Source organism: Excalfactoria chinensis, chromosome Z (assembly GCF_039878825.1).
Source record: "Excalfactoria chinensis isolate bCotChi1 chromosome Z, bCotChi1.hap2, whole genome shotgun sequence".
Lineage (NCBI taxonomy): Eukaryota > Metazoa > Chordata > Aves > Galliformes > Phasianidae > Excalfactoria > Excalfactoria chinensis.
Genome location: NC_092857.1, coordinates 16,385,564 through 16,397,919, shown reverse-complemented (window position 1 = coordinate 16,397,919; position 12,356 = coordinate 16,385,564). Strand labels below are relative to the sequence as shown.

At 44.3% G+C, this 12,356-nt stretch overlaps 1 protein-coding gene across 2 annotated transcripts in view; it reads left to right on the top strand.

The window, feature by feature from the left end:
* The first annotated feature begins 1,670 nt into the window (after window positions 1-1,670).
* Window positions 1,671-12,356, top strand: part of PLPP1 (phospholipid phosphatase 1) — a 55,286-nt gene continuing 44,600 nt past the window's right edge. For both annotated transcript variants that reach the window (XM_072359931.1, XM_072359930.1), the window contains exon 1: window positions 1,671-1,873. In XM_072359931.1, coding sequence (XP_072216032.1) covers window positions 1,816-1,873 — 58 coding nt within the window. In that variant the 5' untranslated portion in view covers window positions 1,671-1,815. The remainder of the gene's footprint in view (window positions 1,874-12,356) is intronic.

The window sequence follows — 12,356 nt, the reverse complement described above, 5'->3', positions numbered from 1 at the left end:
ATTTGTTTGGTCTGGAAGGGGTTGTGTTAGTGTGTTTCCCTCACCGACACCTAGCTACAGAGGAAGGCCCAGAAAAGCCTTCTGAACATTCGGTACAGTGCAGGGCTGACCTGATCCCTACACTCTGCTCAGCTGGGGGTTTCTAGGACATCTGCCAGCCCTGTGGTGGGAATATGGTTGCAACAGCAAGGAACATACCCCTTGTGCAATGGAAAGTTTGGAGAGGAACTCTGAACCATTTTGTCCCTGAATTCTGTCAGAAGACTTGCTCTACCCTCAGGCAAGCTGGGTAAAACAGAGATGTAGAAACTGCACAGCAGTTAAATATGTTTAACTCCTTTGCTTGGGAATGCTGTGCTGCTACAGCTCAATTTTCAGGTGTTCTAAGTGTCATGACTATAGCATACCATCTTCTGGGAAGTGCTCCACTTAAATTAGCCAGTGCGATGTCTTTGGCCTCTAATTTACTGCACAGGGGTGTGGGTTGGGAGAATTGTTTGTCTGAGAAAGATTAGCATGATGCTTTGGGGCTGAAGGAAGCAACTACATGCAGTTGTGCATGGAACGTTTGCCTTGGGTTTTTTTTTTTTTCTCTCTCTCTCTTTCCTTCCCCCCCCCCCCCCCCTTGCTTCTTGAATGCTGAGGGAAAATCAATAAGTATTTCATATGCTGCTGTACTGAACTTTATATATAGACTGTCCGTAGATAACTGCTTATGTAACGTATTCAAGACACTGTGCTTGAGAGGGAGATACAGTGCGCTGAGGGACATTTCCATCTCAAGTGCTGTAGTTTAGGAAGTTCTTGCTGATCCCACAAACCTTTTCTTCAATCTATGACCCAAAGCGAAACTATCTACAGAACTTGGGGGTGGAATAGATGAGAGGGCAGAGAACGCCATGCCCGCTGCTGGGAGCGTGGAGTGCCACGCATCTCCGAGAGGAGCCTGCCCCACACCCAGCGGGAGCAGAACCGGTGGGAACTGTGCTGCCGTGTGCAAGTGCTTCTACAACCACATGTGGGCATTAGGACACTCATAACGTGGGTCACTTCTTTCTCAGAATAAACGCTTTTCGTGAGGAAAGAAGCGCCGAGTCGTACCGCAGATCGGGGTTTCTCCGCTCCTGCTGCTCGCGGCGGAACAGGCCCTTCCCGGCCGGCAGGTGACAAGCTCCCTTCAGGTCGCAGGGATCCTGCAGTGCCCCCGTGGCTCCGGTCCCTCGCTCATCCCCTCCCGCGGGGCACAAGGGGCCCCCGTGCCGCCCCGGCATCCCTCGCCCGCCGCTGCCGTCTCAAACCCTCTCACGGCGCCGAGGAAGCCGCCGCGACTCACCGGAGGAGCCGCGAATGACGGCGGCCGCCCGAGGCGAGGCGCGGAGCGGAGCGCACTTCGGAGCCGCAGGCCCCGCCCCGTCCGTGCACCCGCCCCCCCGAGGAGGAGGGGCTCCGCGCCCCACACGGCGGCTCCGCTGGGCGGAGCGGGCGCCATCGGCAGGCAGGGCCGGCGCCTTGGCAGCGTCCGCCGTGTGGGGTGTGTGCGGCCGCGGGTGGGGGCCGGGCGGTGCTCCTTCGCTCCCGCCTCCCCTCCCTCCGACCTCCCCTCCCTACCGCCCCCCTCCCCCCCCCCCCCGCCGCCTCCCTTAAAGCGCGGTGGGCGCCGCAGTGGAGGCAGTAGCGCAGTGCGGGTGCAGGGCGGCGGGGGGCGGGCGCCATCGTCTCGGGCGCGGCTGAGCTTTCCTGCCCGCCTCTGCTTCTCTCCCGCCCCTCGAGCTCCGGCTGTCACCGCGTGAGGAGGAGCCGCCGCGCGCCGCCAGCATGTTTGACAGGACGCGGCTGCCCTTCGTGGCGCTGGACGTGGTCTGCGTGGTGCTGGGTAGGTCGTTGGGCGCGGGGCTCCGGGCCTGGCGTCGGGCGAAGCCGAGGGTGCTCCGCGCCCCGCGGCGCTGCCTCCCGCACGGTCCCGCGCTGACCGCATGCACGGCGCTCCCTCCCGCGTCCCCGCGCCTCTCCCCTCTGCTTCTGTCCGCTCCCTCCTCCTCCTCCTCCTCACTTCACTGCCGCCGGAGAGCACACGCACGAATCTGGTCACTGGCCGTCTCCGGCCGTCCCTGGCTGTTGTCCCGGCGGGGTCCCGGTGAAAGCGGCAGGCAGGGCGGAAGGCTACTAGCGCTCAGGGCTGGATGAGGGCTCAGGAGCGCCGGGAGCTCCTTCCTTTTGTTCTCCGCTTTTCCTTCCCGCACCTTCCAGGCTGAGCGGCGGAGCTCCCTGCGGGGAGGGGAGGAAGGGGTCTGCGGCCTGAGGCCGGCTGCTCAAGGAGGCTCGGAACTGCCCCGAGTGATGAGCCAGGGACAGCAGTGGGGAAACTCCTCGTACTTTGTCAGCACTGACACGTTAGGTGTTGTGCAGCCAAGATTCTAGTTGCTGCAAGGTCTGAGTTGTGTGTTTACTCAGAGGGACTAAGCTCTTGCTACAGGTTGAGGTCTGAAGTGGGATGCGTTGGTCAGAGCTGTCTGCACTCACGTCGCTGAGCAGCCGGCATGGGGCTGGGCGAGTGGCTTTGGTGCGGAGCTGCGCTCAGGTGTTGGACCGCAGTGCTGCCGCTGCTGCCCTGAGCTGGCCCAAAGAACGGCATCCTGCTCACTCGTCTCTGTCAGTCTGCCTTCTTCCCTCTTGGAACCACAACTATGACCTGCCAGTTGTCGTTCCCACGGTATAAGCAGTGACGTTAATTATTGATCAGCATAGGGGATTTGCAGTGCTGTGTCTCTCCTGGACCTTTGGGTTTTGAGAACCATGGAAGCATCTTTATGCCCGACAGACTGCTCTTATTGGTGACTTAAAGGAAGCACTCATAAGGTGCGGGATTTTGTTTGTTTTGTGTTTTCTTTTGTTTTGCTGTTCTTAATCTTCACTTAATAATCAAGAGTTCTGCGCTTCGGTGATAAAGCTGGGCATGCTCTTGTCATGTTCAGTGAGCAGTGTTCAGACAGGTTTGGCTCATCAGGTGTCTTGCTTGGAGATATCTCTAGCATCAGTAGAAAACATATAAGCCATGTTCTTGCTTTCTTAGGCTGATGTTAGGTATTAGATGCAGGTTGTTAGTCTTCCTATTTGAAGGAACTAAATGGCATTTGCTGATGAAATCCGTGGTTAACAGGATGAGCTTTTTCCTCTCCACTTCCTTGGTAGTAGGGGAAGATGTGGCTAGAGCACAGTATGAAGCACCTTGATACTTGCAACTTTAAAGATGCTGAACTAACAGGTTTCAGAGAAATTCCATTTGGGACAAAGTAATAGGGATGAAGGATTTGTTAGATACCAGATAAAAGTCTGAGTTCTTGTCTCTTCCTCTTCTCTCTGTCTCCCCCATAACTCTGGGAGGGTTCTTGTAACGTGGGGTTTGAGCCTGTGCATCTAGAGGGGGGTTCTGTTTTAATTTTTCAGTGTAAGAAAACTGGTTCGTTTCGTCCTTCTTTGCCCTTCCCCCTACTCGTGGGTTTTGGTACCTGATCGAATGGCCTAGGTAACTGCCCAGATAAAGTGTCTTGCCGCTAACCTGATACATAGTATCTCCACTAAAGAGACCAAAAAGCCTCCAAGAGGAAACTTCCCTAGCTGCGTTGTAAACCAGCTTCAATTAAGGACTGAGCTTTGTCTAGGTGTAATAGAATGTTCTGCCTTGCAGAGGGCTACCAGCGCTGTGCTTGTGACCTGAGGTAACTCTTACTAAGGGAGCAGTTTGTCTTGCCTCTTTTCTTCTTGTCCCACTCCCACCTCTGCTTTCTCTGTCGGTGAAGATGGGTAAGAAAAATAATAACTCAACTGACTTAGTGGTGCAGAACAGAGAAAACAAGGATATCCCTTAATAATGGTGACCTGAGTTGTGAGGTCACTGTGAATGCAGATGACTGGCTTTGTGTGACTTGTTCTTCCAACCATTCCTTGCATAACTTCAGTTTTCCCAGCATCTTAGAGCACAAATGTGGGAGGAAGAGATTAAAGAAAAACAAAAATAACAAACAGAAAACCTTCTGGTGAGATCTTGTGTGTGATTATTTTTAAATTGGTTGATTGAAATGTCTGGCAAGTGCTGAAGAGGGAACCAGAGATTCAGGTAATAAAAGAGCAGGTTAGAGTCTCCTGATTAATGTAGTGTCAAGCCATTGGACTTAGGTTTCAGGCAACCAAGCTGACCCAAAGTTGTTCTTAACTGGCCTTAAAGGAAGCTCCCTCCCTGTCTACCTTTCTACCTGGGAAGGGTGAGAGAATTCTGGGAAGGTGATCTTAAGCTATTCTTCTTATCAAAATACTCATTTTCTCCTGATAAGCATAAAACCATTATATAAAAAAACCACACAGGCTGCAGACTTCTGCGGTGCTTGTTGATAGAAGCAGAGCAGTGAGGAGGCTGTGTGCTGCAGTGCTGGCTGTGTGTGCTGTGTGGCTGCATGAAGGTCTGCAGTAATGCTGGGGGAAAAGTTTCCTTACTCTGTGTGGTCCAGTAGATATCAGTCAGCAGCTACTCTGTTCTCTAGAAAGCATAAGGGCAGGGCTACAGAGCTTCTTTCTCCTGCATGATAAGGCTTATTACTGCATGTTCATCCTTATTTTATTGATGGAAAGTCATTTCAGATGGCTTAGCACAAATGTGTCTAGGACTTGCATTCAATTTAAACAATGAAGCTGTTTTGCACTACTACTGAGAGTTGGGCCATTTCTTGTTTATTATGTTCACAGGGATAAATAACAGCTCATAAGAATGAATTTTGGTTAGGTTTTGACTAATGTCTTCAACAGGGTTACTATTAGTCTTTATTTAGGCTCCTTTTTAAGGCAGCTAGAAAACACCTTAAGAACAAAGAAGGGAATCAGCCCAGAAGGAGTGAGAGAATATTTAATATGTTTACTTTTTAGACCAAGCTCATTAAGTTTAAGTCAGGCTAGTACTGGAGAAAATGTAATTTATTTAATTTATCATTAATTTCTGCGGAGGTGATGAGTAGGGGAGTAAGAAAAATGTTCTCTATGAAGTTGGACTCTAGGATGACTCAGTTCAGGTCTGTGTTTGGTGCACTGGTGAATTGTTCAGCTTCACTGCAGGGATCAGGTTCAACTGTTTCCCATCCTCTTCCTTGATTTATCAGTGATGCTATAGTTATTGTTAGCAAGGAGTGTTCTTGTCATTGTGATTGCTGTAATGTAAGAATACATATAACCTTAAATTTGGAAACATTAAAAAAAAAAAACAAAACAACAAAACTCAAATAGTTTAGACCTTCATTCTTCTGATCCTTCTGCAGTAGGCTGGAAATAGTACTGAACTACTTAAGTACTTGGTGGTTTCAAGATGCCAGTGAAAGCTTACCTACTGCCTACTTGTTCTTTTGCAGAGGGACTGTGTGCAAGTAGTGAATGCAAAAACAGAAGGGATCTGTAGGCTGCTAGTGGTGGGAAGGGTGAAAAGGTGGCAGTCTTAATTTGATGTCCCAAAACTACTTTTAAGTTCAAGTTCATTTGAGTAGGAGATAGGGAAGTTCTATTAAAAAAATAAAAATAATAATAATAATAATAAAAAAAAAACAACAAAAAAGAACAAAAGTAAAATACAAACCGCTTACATGGATTTCTTTTTCTCTAAATACTGGCTATTTAGATTACAGGGATATGCTGTGATACAGGGCAGTATGATAAATACCTATACGGTGGGCATGTTTTCTTTCACAGTGTGTGTTGTAGGGAATGGCTGTAGATGGCTGGACCATTCTGTGCTCCCTGTACAATATTCTTGATTTTTAAATACTGCTATTCTGTTCTGAGAGCATTTGTTGGTGAAGGCAGCCTTGTGCAAGACAGCAAGGTGTTGCTGTTCAGTGAGGAAAGGCCTGTCTCTATGTGGGTTAGAACTTCCTGATTGATTGCCCTACTTTCAATAAAACATCCTCCTCTCTTACTTATGACTCACAGATACATGGGTCACCATTCTTATTTTCCACATCATGTATATGCTTAGCTTTTTTTTTTTTTCCCTCTAGTGCATGAGTCCATAGTTAAACCATAACAGATTTGTGTCAAAGAGCAGCTTATCTTCAAATGACACTGTCCACTGAGTACCACAGAATGGTGTTCAGTAGGACTCTTTAAGTTCCTTGGAAATACATTTGTCACCTAAAACTCAGAAAGCCTTCCCTCTAACACAGTGCTTTCTTGAACACATAAGACTGATTTTTATTTGTTTATATATATTTTTCTAGTTGAGGCACTGTTCCTTGATACTTGATAAGGAGATCTTCTCTGTCTTGCTAGGAATCCTATGGAAGAGCTTCCAGTTAGAATGTTGCTAGTTAATGAATATGTCAAAGTCAGCAGTCAGGTTCTTTCTTTGCCAGGTGTTGCTAAGTGTTATCTTGTCCGCTGGCTAACCTGTTTACAAGAGAACAAGGGAAGTTCTTTCACTTGCCTCTAGCAGCATCATGTAAATCCTGATTTACCTTCCAGTGACTTCCTGTGAACCAGATCTTGAACTTAGCGCCGTGCTCTTCATTCTTGGCAGAGCAAAGGAATATGCTTTTCAGCAGATGTTCGAATACTGGTGTGTTTCATCTGAAACAGGCAGAAGAACTTTCACAGAATGCTAGTATAAAGACTGTGCCCTTTGTTCAAGGGAGTGAGAAGAGATATTCCTGTTTCTGTATTCTATGTAAAATGAGATACTGCACAATAGCTAAATGGTAAAATAGCACATCCCTCATTGTAGAAGTGATCCTACCTCATCTATATAGCTGCTCTGGTGCAAGCTTGAGCCTATGCAGATTCAACACACTGACACAACTAAAAGAGTTGGATCACATGAGCTTATACTAACAAAAAGCACCTTTGCTTGGCATCTGCATAGCCACAGCCCTGGTCTAAGGGAGCAAAATATTGGTTGACTATTGATGCTTAGTTGTATTTAGGAGCATTTTCATGCTGACAAGATACCAAAGATCAGGTAAAGCTGTGATAGCCTACTATCTGTGAGCCTTCCTGAAGGCTTGGAAGGGGGTAGCATGGGAGTGATATAAATCTGGTAGGTACTAGATGATAAGAGAATTTGCACTCAGCAGCCTTCTGACTAACTTAGCCTTTATGCTAGACAACAGGGTACTACTTCCTCAACTAGATCAGGAGAATTTAAACAGCAAAACAGACTCTCTTTGGATGGTAAAGAAAAGGAAACATTTTGTTCAGCATTTTCTTTTTTAATTTAGAAACTTACTGGTAAAAAATATACTACCCATAGAAGGATGGCTGTGAACTCTGTCAGGGATTCATTGGTATGGGTTCTTTTCCCTATTCCATATCCAACCCATCTCCGCCCTGCCAGAGGAAGCCTTTCCTTCTTGGGGACTGTTTGCATAAAACAGATCTTGTGAGGTGACTTTGAGGTGTTAGCTGACCTCCCCTGGTATAGAAGAAAGGTACACAGCTCTTTGGTACCTGATCCTTTCCTAGGGAAGGAGAAAGTAGGAGCCGTACTGGAGCAGATCTTTAACCAGTCTTTTCTCTAAGTGTAGAAGTGATTATAAAACAAATTTCAGCATCTCAGTGTCTTCCTTTCTGTTTGAATAACTCAATATAGGCATTCTTATCCCTCTGTAACTTGGTCTTTTTGTTGATGATTATAGCAAGCCTGTTACTGATTCTTAGACAACTGAGTACTGGGATGTTGAAGAACACATAAGTATCTATAACTGTAGCTTCCTTACTCTCAGGTACCTAAAAGGCAGTGGATTCAGATTGTCTTAAGCTGATGGGGCTGCTTTGGCAGTTAGCGAGGTGGGAGAATGGCTTCGGACAGGAAGTTCTCTGTTAAATACTCCAAAATGACATCTCAGTCAACATATCCCATGTGTATTTACTTGGTATTAATTGGGTGAGCTCTGTAGCATTTTCCTGAATCAGTGAAATCAAAGTCTTTAGTGAGTCTACACTGCAGTGCTGTTATACAGTTAAAGTATTCCAGCCCAGTGTGGTGGCTGGCTCCAGAGCTAATGAGATTCCTGGGGAATGGAAGTACAATTATTTCTGTTTGTGTACATACTTCCCATTGCTTTTTTAATCCTAGGATTCCAGCCATCAGACCTGGAAAATGCAAGTGTTAATCATTAATGTGCGGAAACTGAGATCACAGTTTCGCTAGTGCTGGGAAGCTACTCATATGAGTGTGTGTGTGTATATATACATATACATTTCTCTGCACTGTGGCAGTATTAACCATTCAAGAATCAAGAGCAGTATTGTATAGATAGTTACAAATTCTGGTTAAATCAATATTTTGTTCTCTTCAATTAATACAAGGCAAATGCTTCAATAACCCAAAAGTATATGGAATGCACTGTGTATGTGTGAAGTGTAGATGACAAATACAATTTCATGAGAATACCAAGGCCCTTCGTAGCACTTCTGCTGTAGAACTGCAGTTTGTTAGAGCATGTTTAAACATCATATTGTAAGACTCAGTGAGGAAAAGTGTTCATATTCCAACAAATAATTTCCTGTTTTTCTAGAGACTGAATGGTATTTTAGGTCAGGATGTATGTGAAATCGTCTGAAAGCCTCTTGCTGTTCACCTCCTCAAAACAAAGTTTAAAATGGAAAAATAGTTACGAATCCTGGAATTTAAAAGAACACAGTTCATAAAGGACACTTGAAGTTCACATCAACTGCAGCTTTGGAAAAAAAATAAAAAATAAAAATTCCTCCCTGTCTCGACAACAGACAAATTTGACTTTTCTGTTTCTTTTGCTATATTGTGCTCACAGTTTGTAAGCATATTACTTTAGGTAGGTGGTTTGTATGAGATCTTGATCTTAAGGAGTGTGTATGTGGTTTTATATCTGTGGGCTTTTAGATTTTCTATACAATACAGACAGAGCCTTTAATAGGGCATGTAATACAGTGATAAATATTTAATTTCACCTCAATAAGAAGGGTTTATAGTGGGAGAACTAGTTTTCCTTTGTTCTGGCTGCAGCCAGCTCACTTCCTTTGAGTACTGCAATGCAAGAAGCTACTGATGTTTGTGTTTCCCTTTCCCACTCTTACCTTAGTTCCTTTCCACCCCCCACCCCATTTTAGCAATTAATCTGTTTTTATTCTTTGTCAGGTATCAGTTATAGTAGAAACTAGCCTCTCCCTGCTGGATGAACTGCTACTAATTCCATGTGGTTGTTTCTGGGCTAGCTTAGCTTGGACTTCCTCCACCTACTGACCAGAAGCAGAACCCAGGACACAGCCCTTTGCTTTTGTCCTCCTACAGGTTTTCTCTGAGCTACTTGGTTTTCTCTGTATTCTATAGAACTGTGTAGAGATAGAGAGTAATATATCTTAGCTCTTATTTTTGTACTTGTCTTCTCTCTGAGCATTTAGTGAAATACAGCTGTTGGTCTTTCCATTCTCAACAGGTGCTTCTGAAGTTTTTTTTTTTAAGTTGATTGCACCATCTTCTTGGAGGGTGAAATGCTGAGTTAAGAGAATGCAATTCGCTTGTTTAAAGATGAATCAGATAGACAAACATTATGTAATGCAAATAAGTAAATTAATGTTGTCTTCTAGTACTAAATTATTGAATATTGTTTCGGTTGTAGTTTACTGCTAGTAAATGACTGGAAAACATGCTGTCCTGCTTTTAGGCTGGCATAGCTCAAAATAAAGTTTCCTTTGGCTCCTGCCCCCACCACCATTGCTATTTTTCAACTAAAGCATAAGGCACAGGGAGGAGGTCACTTAGTGAAACTATTGCTAGTTGGTCCAGGTTGCTTGTCTGGCTTTTTGTGAGGCAACTTGTGTATAAGGAAATAATTCAAAATGCAGTCCATCTGCAGTTGCAAACTTAGTGTAGTGCAGCAAAAATTCAAATGTAGTTTGGTCTTTACGGTGTATTTCTATTGATTATTGGAGCCTAGTACACCTAGTGTTATCAGAATGAGTGGTGTGTGGGTGATAAAAAATATTTTTCATTCCCTGGGGTAGAAGATTAAGATTAAATCTTCTGGGAAGATTCCATGGAAGGTTCCTGACACCACACAAGGAGGACACTCTCTCTTCTCTCCTAGTAAATATGGCTTTTTGGATTTCTTTTATCCATATTTCACCTTTTAGAAGTCAAAAGTCTATAAATGCTTTTTTTTTTTCTTAATTTTTTTCCTCCTCTCTGTAGAAGTCTTGTTTTCCCATTGCATTGTCCCTTAGGACTCTTGGCTACCTATCTGTTAACTGCTCTCTGAAAAAACTTTTTCAGCACCATTGCTTTTCTGCAGAGAAAAGCTTCTCTTACTCTAAAGCTCACTCTTGTAGCGTGAGGTTGACCTGTCTGTTTCTTTCAATCTCTCACATTCCTCCTTGCTCTGGATTGTACATTCCAAAATGAGCAGGAAAGCAAACGCGTCTGTCCCAGCTGAAAATAAAAGCTCACTTACATGTGTATGAGTGTGTGGGGGGGAAAAGCTCACTTCTTGCTTACAATAGTGGTTACTAACTATAAAGGTTCAGTTCAGAATGATACCATCCACATGGATGTGGGGTTGTATAATATCATGTAGAAATACTGTGGTAACTTTCTTTAGTGAGTAGCTGATAATTGATCTGTTTTGAAGATAGCATTTACAATGTTCTATGGAGGTTTTTTTTACCAGTACAGCCTGAATTCCTGTTTGATGCTCCCTTCTTCCCCCCTCAGGATGAAAATTCTGGTTAATATTCAAGCTAGAATATTCTCATTTTCCATGGTTGCTTGAAGGTAACCTCAAGTCTTCAATGTCATGGAGAGTCTACAATTTACAGAAGCTTTTAAGATGTCACAGATTCTAAAATGAACATTATCTTCATCCAGTGATAAAGAGGCCATTGGGTTGATGAAAGAATGTTTACAAAAAGTAGTTAATTACTTTGAGCTTGCTTAAAACTGGGGAGGAGAGTGGCATCCAGCCAGAGATGGTATTTCATGAGGCATTTAAGATGATTTGAGACTGGTCAAACTATCCTACCTTCCACAGTCTTGGGTATTTGTTTCTGTTTTATAATACGAGTTTCAAGTTCAGCGCTCAGCTGGGTGCGTAAGATCCATGTTAGATGGATTTTCCTTTTATTTTGTTTTTTTTCTTTTCCTTTTATTTATACATTTGCATGGGGAGCCAGCTTAATGTCAAAAGCTGTTAACATTATGATAACAGGATAACAGGTTAGGACAGTCGAGGCTACCTTGAAGTTACTTTTAAGAACATGACCAGAGACTTCTTGAGCTTTGGGAGTAACACGCTTGATTCTGAACAGGTAATGCAAAATATAATGAGAACAAAAATTTGAGTCTTTCAACTGTAAAACTTAAGAGGTAGTCTTAATTGGAGACATTTCTCCAAAACAGTGTCCATATCTTTGATTAGGAAAGGGCTTGTAAGTTATAAGTGACAAACACAGTATTTTCCATTTCTGAAGTTGTTTCCTGTTGCACAATATTCTCTCAAATATTGATCTTAAATATTTTGGCAACTCTCAGCTGTAGCAGAGGCTACCTCATCTGCAACTGCTAGGATATATTTTGTGTGTTTAGATAAAGATACCTGAACATGAGTCAGCAATGTGCCCTTGCTACTAAGAAGGCTAATGGTGTTCTTGGCTGCATTAGGTAAAATATTGCCAGCAGACTTAGATAGGAGATCCTTCTCCTGTACTTGGCATTGGTGAGAACTCAAATGAGTCCTGTGTCCAGTCCTGTACAAGAGGGTAGCTTATCTTTGTATAATGTATGTTGCTTTGCGTCATGGGTTACCTAGATTTACCTGTGCCTGTGACAGGGGCAGCTGCCCTATAGGGCCCCCGGCCTGGAAAGGAAGGGAAAAGGGGAATGGGAAAAAGAACAGCGGCAGCAATCTAAGGAGGAAAACTTATTTTACTAAATGTGATATCCTAGCAGGTCTAGCCGTAAACTTAAAGCTGTGTCTTCCCTCTAGCTCCTGCTTGGTCATTCCAAAGTCTGAGAGTCTTGCCACCTTCAGTCTCCATCCTATGTTCTTTTCTGCTCTGCTCTATGTGTTTGAGGCTTTTTAACTATTCTGTCATAGTTGAAGTCTTCAGACTTCTAAGGTACCTTTTTTCTATTCAACTTCTGGGTTAGCATATGAGTCAGAACTAGAGCAATAGTGCCTTGCTACTATATCAAAACAACCTGGAATCTACTGGTTACTGGCAGCTGGCTAGAGCAACTAAGAGAGCTTCTAATGGAAAAGAGAAACCTCAGTTCTGAGGCTGCAGCATGGGGAGCTTCAAGAAGGCCATGTTGTAGGGGAGGTACTTGGAAGTTACTTTTGGCTAGGAAAGGA